Source organism: Olea europaea, chromosome 8, assembly GCF_002742605.1.
Source record: "Olea europaea var. sylvestris chromosome 8, O_europaea_v1, whole genome shotgun sequence".
NCBI lineage: Eukaryota > Viridiplantae > Streptophyta > Magnoliopsida > Lamiales > Oleaceae > Olea > Olea europaea.
The window spans coordinates 8,230,720-8,239,306 of NC_036244.1; the positions used below are offsets into that span (position 1 = coordinate 8,230,720).

General features: G+C 33.0%; 1 protein-coding gene across 1 annotated transcript; it reads left to right on the forward strand.

Annotated features, from left to right (window-relative positions):
* The first annotated feature begins 6,405 nt into the window (after positions 1–6,405).
* Positions 6,406–8,182, forward strand: LOC111398729 (GATA transcription factor 9-like). Its single transcript, XM_023025788.1, has 2 exons — positions 6,406–6,873; positions 7,234–8,182. The coding sequence occupies exons 1-2, from the start codon at positions 6,550–6,552 to the stop codon at positions 7,963–7,965; spliced, it is 1,056 nt and encodes a 351-aa protein (XP_022881556.1). The 5' UTR covers positions 6,406–6,549; the 3' UTR covers positions 7,966–8,182.
* The last annotated feature ends 405 nt before the right edge of the window (positions 8,183–8,587 follow it).

Sequence of the window (8,587 nt, forward strand, 5' to 3'; positions counted from 1 at the left end):
CTAACAATCTTTGTTTAAACGTCATATTTTTGTAAAAATTATGCCACTTTTTAAAGAAGCTAAGTTTTGACACTACTGAAAAGCAACTATATTTGATGTCTCGCAAAAGATTTGCAAGGAGTTATCTTGATGTCTTATGCTAAAAGGATTTAACCATTTTGTCTTGAAACTAATGTAATTACTATAATTTGCCTTCAATTTCTCAATCCTCATGCTTTTATTTTCATATCAAATGACTTCATTAAGACCAAGAAATAAAATAGGAACCGGAATCCTCTTACTATTAAGAGTAATATCATTCATCACAACTAATGCGAAGCAACGATCTATGTTGCAACATATGATAGATCTGATTAAATGAATCTCATGACAAAACTTTAAATTAGACTTGTTATTTGATGACAACTACATGTCAAGTAGACTAATATTCTATAACAACTGATGTTATATTGCATTTTTTTTAATTTAATATTTAGTACAAAAATACAGACATGTGAGCACCAATTTATGGTCTATTTCCTTGATTCATGAGTTTGATCATTTGATTACAATTTTCTCTTTTCTGATTTGTAACATTTGTTGTTGTGGCTCTAATTTGACATTCAATTTGACGCAACCACGAACTACTCATGGCAGATACATTTTTGGGGTTTCAGCACCTTAATTGCGTTTTATTGGATTTTGTGTTAGGTTGTTGATCGGATATTATAGAATTGTTATTAGATAAATAGTTAATTTGTTGTTAATGGATTATTTTATTTTATTTTATTTTATTTTGGATTATTGGGATTATTAGATTGTTCTACGTCACATAAAAGTAATGAATTAACTCAAATATCAACAAGCCAATGAAAATATATTGCGAATATAGTTTAGATTCATTACGTAAATCGAGTTAAAATGTAAAGAAAGTATTTATGCATTTTTCATAAAGTTTTAGATAATCATTTTCCCTTTACTAAGTCTCTAGGAAGATTAATTAATATGAAAGATAGTGTTTTACTCTAAAGTAGTATAAAATTAGATAAAGCTAGACTTGGAGTAGAAATTTATTTATAAATGTGGTGCAACAAAACCTTTTAAGAAATCTAGTGCTCTTCAATAAGAATCTATGAAAAAGTAATTGGACATGAGACCATTCCAATTATGAAAATCAAAGTGGCATAGTCTCTCCACAAAACAAAATATTGAAACTAATAAATTTAGAATTTATTCTAGTTTTTTTATAGCTAATAAAAATGTTGAGAACATAGATTAAGTCACTATTTGATATAGTTAAAAATTCAATTTTTATTAAAATTAATTATAGACTTTGACTTTTTATTTAAAGAACTTCTCTATAGGGGCTAAATAAATAATTTTATATCTTCTCTAAACACCTTTAGATTTAGTTGAACAAACACATATTGTAAGTTCGAGTGTCATTATTATTGCTTATGAAAATTGAAGACGTGTTACGTTTTTAATTAAATGCTCAAATTCAGATTATGTGAGAGGAAGCATGTCGAAAACACAATTTTGTTGTTAAAGAAGATACTCGAACTTTATTGAAAAATGGTATGAAAATTCATTCGGTCAACCTAGGACTTGTATCAGGGACGTATTTAGAAAGGGGAGGTCCCCCCCCCCTCCCCACCAGATCCAATTAAATTTTTTTAGGGTATTTTCTTTATTATTATTATTATTTTTTTTTTTTTATAAAAACAGATTTTTAATGAGTCACCAAATCTTAAATTTTTTTAGGGTATTTTCTTTATTATTATTATTATTATTATTATTATTATTATTATTATTATTATTATTTATTTTTATTTTTTTTATAAAAACATATTTTTAATGAGTAATTTCTTTTTAATGTATTAGTCCGACTTGAAATTTTTTAGCCTGATTTTGAATTCAAACTTGGATCCGTCCCTGACCTGGATTACATACGTTCGCAAGTCTACTAATGCATAAATGCATATTGCCTCGTCTCTCTACCCTGTTTTCAATTTTGTTGAAGACAATTCAATAGAAAATTATAAAATGTTCAAAAATCGTGTTAATTTTAATATATTCTTCCATCTTCCAATATTTTTTAATTATTTTTTTTAGGAAATTTCAAGTAAACATAGAAAATACAATCTTATTTCCACTTCAATTTTACTACTTTTAATTATTTATTCTTAGGGGTCGTTTGAGCCCCATTATTTATAGGTCATAATGAGATAAATAATATTTTTTTAAAAAATGAGTGGTTGAAATTTTAATTTACGTGTAATATTATTTTATTAAAAATTGTATAATTAAAAGTAAGAGAGAAAAAATTTTAATTTAATGTAATAAAAAATAATGGGATTTAAACGGGAGTTTAGTGCGGAGTGTGGAGTTAGCAAAAGCGAAGGGGTGGTATTCCTTCCAACCCGGCTTGCAATGCATTTAGACGCTCTTGTTCACACGTCGGCATGAAGCTAAAATATTGTCAGAGGCATCAAAGAAAGGTGAAACCCTCTTAGATTTCGCCACGTGTCATTGACAACCGACTCTTTTGGCTTTGGCGGTCACATGCTTAGCTGACACACTCTCCACTCTCTCACGTGCTATTTGGACATTAGACAGAGTTATTTTGCCCTAAAAATGCTTGATGTAAAAAAAAAAAAAATTCAACTCCTCTTCTACTCTTTTAGTTTTAAGTAAAAAAAAAATTTCAAGAGCTTCGGACGATTAAAAAGTCCCAAGATCCATATTTACGATCTTTATTGCACATCGAAGGGAATTGGCAGATTTAGGGAGGACTCGACTGTGCTTAGGGCTGGACAAATCTCCTGAACCAAACCGACCGAACCGAACCCAACGGTTATTATCAAATTAAATACCCGAACGGGTATCTAAATTGAGAACCGACGGGTACGGTTCGATTCTCAGTTCTAGACCAAGAATCGAAGAACCGAATAAGAATCGAATCTTTCTAATTTTTTTTTATATTGAGTAAATCAAATTATTTTAATTTTAATTTTTTCTAAACAAATTAAAAAATTAACAATTTCTAAATCCAAATTTTGGCCCAATAATTTGTTTTATTTCTAATTTTTTAATTTTTGGCTCAATTACCAAGTTTATTGTTTCATTTCTTAGCCAAACAAGATCAGATTCACTAAATAACCCTAAACACCTACACTAAAGTGTATAACGTTGTCTCGACTCTCGCACTCACTCTTGCAGCCTCGCTAATATTCCAAAACCTATACAATCGTCGACCGACACTGTGACCTATAATCGAAGCTGTGACCTCCACCGACCGAAACTTTGATCATAGCGATCATTTGAACAAGGTAATTTATTAGTCTCTGACATTCCAAAATCATTGAATGTATTAATAGTTGTATTTATATAATGTTGTTATAAATGTTAAAAAATTTAATTATAATAAAGAACCGAACCGAACCCGAACGGTTCCATAATTATATTTGGACCCGACGGTTCCATTTACTATACCCAAAAAGTTTGGTTCGGTTCGGTTCTCTTTAGAACCGAACCGAACCGACCTGCGCGCCACCCCTAGCTGTGCTCTAACCCATCTCCCAATCCAATTCATGAGTAATTTTATTATTTTTTTAATTTTTTTGCATATTTGCTTGTGTTAAAATTTTTCCTAAATTCACTCATGTCGAAGGTTACTCGCTCAAATCAACATAGGGATGTCAACAAGTCGAGTCGAGCCCGCTCGCGAGCCGAAGTTATAGGCTCAGGCTTGGCTCGGGCAAAATATCCGAGCTTTTTTCCAGGCTCGAGCCGAGCCGAGCAAAAGGTAGACAAAAAAATTAGGCTCAACCCGAGCTTTTGGCTTGGACATTTCCGAGGCGAGCTGGCTCGAGTTTTATTTGGTTAGGAATTTTTTTTTAAATTAAATAAAATGACAGCAGGTTGCTGCCTTCTTAGGCAGCAACCTGCTGCCAATATTTCTGGCAGCAACATGCAGCCTTTAAGGTAGTGTGCTGCCTTTTGTTTTATTTTTTTTAAATATATGCTCCGAGCCAATGAGCCACACGGGCTGGCTTGACCTTTGCCCGATACCTAAAAATGAGGCTTGACCCGAGTCTCAAGTCAGGTGGGCTCGAGCCTTTTTCGAGTCAAGCCACGGACGGCCCGAGTCAGCAAGTTCGATTGTCATCCCTAACTCAACATTCAACTCAAAGGATTCATCATAATTTATGATAGAAGCTTCAAATAAAGTCCACAATCAAATTGTGCAACGAAATATAAAAGAAATTGGAAAAAATATATCCACATATTTACACTGTAGTTAGATTTTCATGACCTCAAATAAATGTCAATTTTTTAAACAGAAATATATCGTTAAAAATTGTGTTATGTCATAATATTCATTTCTTATATGTAAACTATAATATCTTTTTAAATGCAATATTAAAATTTTTTTAATGTTCAGTTTTCTTAATTATCAAAAACAGGATTCAATCAGAAAAATCAATAAATATCGTAGAATTTTATATTTTAGCTATATCCATTCTAGACTTTTTGTAAGTAAAAGGATAGAAATCTATAAACTTTATTTGAAATTTTGGTAATTTTTAATTTTCGTGTAATTACTTAAATGCTTTATTTTTTACTTTCATGTTTTAGTCACGAGTTTCAATTGATTGTCAATAAATGACAGCAGTAACACTCTTATCCACTCCTCAACGTAGGGATCGGTGTCAATTTAAGTAGGCCCCACAATACTTGGTCTTCACTAGCTCACAATTGACACGTGTCTCCATTTTTTACCTTGGATTTGTTCGAATCCGACGTGGGTAAATTCTCAAAACAGAAATACCAAAGATCTCGCCAAAGTCTGACACGTGGCGAATTAATTGCCGTTGAATTCCATCAAGTTGGCTGTAAACTTCGTGCTTATTAGTGGGCACTGTCCGAAATCTGAAACAGTATACTAAAAAAGCAAAAGGTTGAAAATAAGTTAAAAGAATAAAATAAGGCTGAAAATCAGAGATTTTTTATTTTAAAAATAAAAAAGAAATAATTTAAGCACGAGTTCCGATGATAAAGCAGAGGAATCGGGCTGTAAACTTGGATGCTAATGCACGAGCCCCAGCGACAAACCTGCAAGATCGGTTCCAAAGGAGTTGAATTTGAAGATTATTAATTTTTTTCCACAATTACTTACTTTGTTTCCAAAAGTTAAAGTGAAGAATAATTTATTACCATTTATAATTAAATATGGGCTTTTATAAAATTTGTATATATCAATTTGCGTCGAGAGTTAGCCATTTTCGTTGTTATCATTCGATTCCGAGACACCATTGAATTGTTGCTTACTTATAAGAATAATGTTATTTATATTTATTTACTGTAAATAGACATCTTTTATTACAACTCATTTTTTATATATTAATTTTTTTAAACAAGGGCTGACACCTCAGCCCCTATTTGAGCGGAATAATCCGTAAGTCAATATTTCAAATTATCACACAAGACGATTACTGTAATCATACACTATGAATATCATTATTGTAATTATAAATAAATTTACATAATGAGTTTGACAATGTGTAAAGTGTAAGGATCCTAACCATTGAATTTAAAATCAGTTGTTTACATCAATGGACATGATATCTGCCAATTCATATATTGTCAAATTTGTAATTCAATTCATTATACAAGTAGTATGATGTAAAAACAAGCATGACGAAGATGTACATTAAATTATGTATCTCGAGGGTTACTTTTCTCTTTAATTTTTCATTTTCGAACATTAGAATTACAATACATAAAGTTTAAAATATACTCATAGATGTAACTTATAAGCAACCTTTATATGATTGTGTGGTTGTTGCTTTGGCAATGTTTGGAGAAGGGGTTGGACCATAGGTAGATAAAATGTAGGCCTTATTTTTAATTTTTATTTTCTTAAGTGAGATATATATTGTTTCTTCTTCATTAGAAAAATTGTCAATTGGATTAATATTATTGGACTAACAGCTGATTTGAACATTTCAACTGAATTGATCGGTTCATTAGGGAACATAAATTGTATTTGGACAATTCTTCTGATGTTTTATCAAATTTACATTTGTTTCTATTTAGTTAAAATTCCGATTATGCCCTTAATTCTTTTTAATTATGTTACAAAGGATAAAGGAAACATATTGTTAATGCACATTGCACTTTTTGCAGTGAATTTTGCCATTTTGTCCCATAAAGTCTCTTGAGATGACCTACCTCTTAAGTAAAGGCCATTCCTATGTGGTCCGCCAAATTATACCAAGAAAAAAAGTATAAAATCTGTATGACATAAATGAGGGAGATTTTAGTAATTTCACATGGAAATATATTTATTTTGATTTTAAAACTACCAAATCTTTACTTTTTTTAAAGCCATATTTTTCCTCGTCAAAATCCAATTTTTTAGCTGTCCGACTGTCCCCTTCAAACGCAAATAAACCCCCTCTCATCTCTCCCTCCTCCAAAACTTTCACTCCCGACTCTCTCTCTCTATAGTCCGTTTCTTTAAATTTTCCCCTTTTTTAGACATTGTGAATTCAAGAAAATTCAATGGAAAATTCAGAATTCTTCCAGGGAGGTTACTGTAACCCCCAATTGACGCCCGAAAAACGTCTTTCTGATGCGAAAAACGGTGATCATTTCATCGTTGAGGACCTTTTAGACTTCCCGAATGATGATAGTATGGTAACGGATGGTCCATTCGAGGCCGTGACGACCGGAAACTCGACCGAATCCTCCACTGTCACGGCGGTGGATATCTCATGCAATTCATCCTTCTCTGAAAGAATGGCTGAAACCCATTTAACTGGTGATAATATTGGTGGCTGCCGGACTTTCCCCGATGGCCAGTTCTCTAGTGAACTTTGCGTGCCGGTAATTTGCTATTTTTCATTCAAATTCTGCAAAAAATTTTAATCTTTTACCAGATTTTTTTTGAAAATTAGTAATGTGAAACAATTGCACGTTACATATTTTATACATATGTATTTTGTATTAATGGCTTTAATTTATTTTCGTATAAAAACGTCTGCTTCTCCAGTCTGGTGGCTGAGAATAAAAACAGAAACTCAAATGATAAGATAATAAGTTCATGTTTGGTAAGCAGACTATAATTGGACACTACTATCTTTTTCCCCCCTTCTGCCAAACATGCTATAATTTTATGCTGAAAATTTTAGATTTTTCATTAAAAAAATGAAGTCTTAATAGTTCTTGTTGATGGGAAATTTACAGTATGATGATTTGGCTGAATTGGAATGGCTATCTAATTTCGTGGAGGAATCATTCTCAAGCGAGGATTTGCAGAAGCTGCAACTGATGCAAGGAATGAAGGCCCCTACTGATGAAGTTTCAGGAACTCACCAATACCAATTCCAGCCGGAAACCACCAGAAATGCCAGAATTCTCCGCCCTGAAATGTCAGTCCCTGCCAAAGCACGCAGCAAGCGCTCGCGCACCGCCCCCGGAAACTGGACGTCCCGACTTTCTGTGGTGTCTCCAACTTCCCCAGCGGCAATTTCATCCTCGTCCGAGTCTGACATAGTCTCGAGCTCCGGGAAGAAGCTTGTGAAAGTGCCGCAAAAGAAGGAGGGTTCCTGTAATGCAGCCACCGAGAACGGTGGGGAGGGGCGGAAGTGCCTGCACTGTGCAACGGACAAGACGCCTCAGTGGCGGACCGGGCCCTTGGGGCCTAAAACACTTTGTAATGCATGTGGTGTGCGTTATAAGTCGGGCCGACTCGTTCCTGAATATAGGCCCGCAGCAAGCCCGACCTTCGTTCTCACTAAACATTCCAATTCTCACAGGAAAGTTTTGGAACTTCGTCGACAAAAGGAGATGGTTAGAGCCCAGCAGCATCAACAGCAGCAACAATTTCTTCATCCGAACATGATGTTTGATGTATCCAACGGTGATGATTACTTGATTCATCAACATATCGGGCCCGATTTTCGACAGCTTATTTAGCTATAGAGGCTATTCTTGGAAGATCAATTTAGAGAATTTTCTCTAGTTTTATTAATTTTCTAGAACAAATTATTATTCCTAACTTATCGAATTTTGCAATGTTTTTTCTTTTGAATTAATCAGGAAAAAAGATGTAGTCAGAAAAAGGTAGAGCATAGCATCTAATGCCCTTCTATAATTTGAAGTTTAATGTGCCAAAATCTGGCAATTTCTTGAACCCATTTTTGTGATTCAAAGATTTTCTTCTTTATACGTTCTTCGAGTTACACAAGTAAACATTACTGGAGCGTAGACTACATAACACTCGACGTATAATTAAAGAAAAGAAGGTATTTTTCATTATACGATTAACTCGAAAAAATTGTTAACCATTTATTTATTTCAAATTGGGGTATCCATACATAGATGTCGGTTGGAAGTGTACGTAGCCTTTATCAATCCATCGTCAAAATTTTGGTTGTCTGAATTATTGTTTTGACCATACCTAAGTTGTCTGAACTTTGTGACTTAGTGTCTTTTGTTATGTTCACTGCATGATTCACCGACATGGGATCAAATTTTTCTTCTTGTTACTAAGCCAATGTTTGATTTAGGTTAAAATAAATAAATATATATATATATA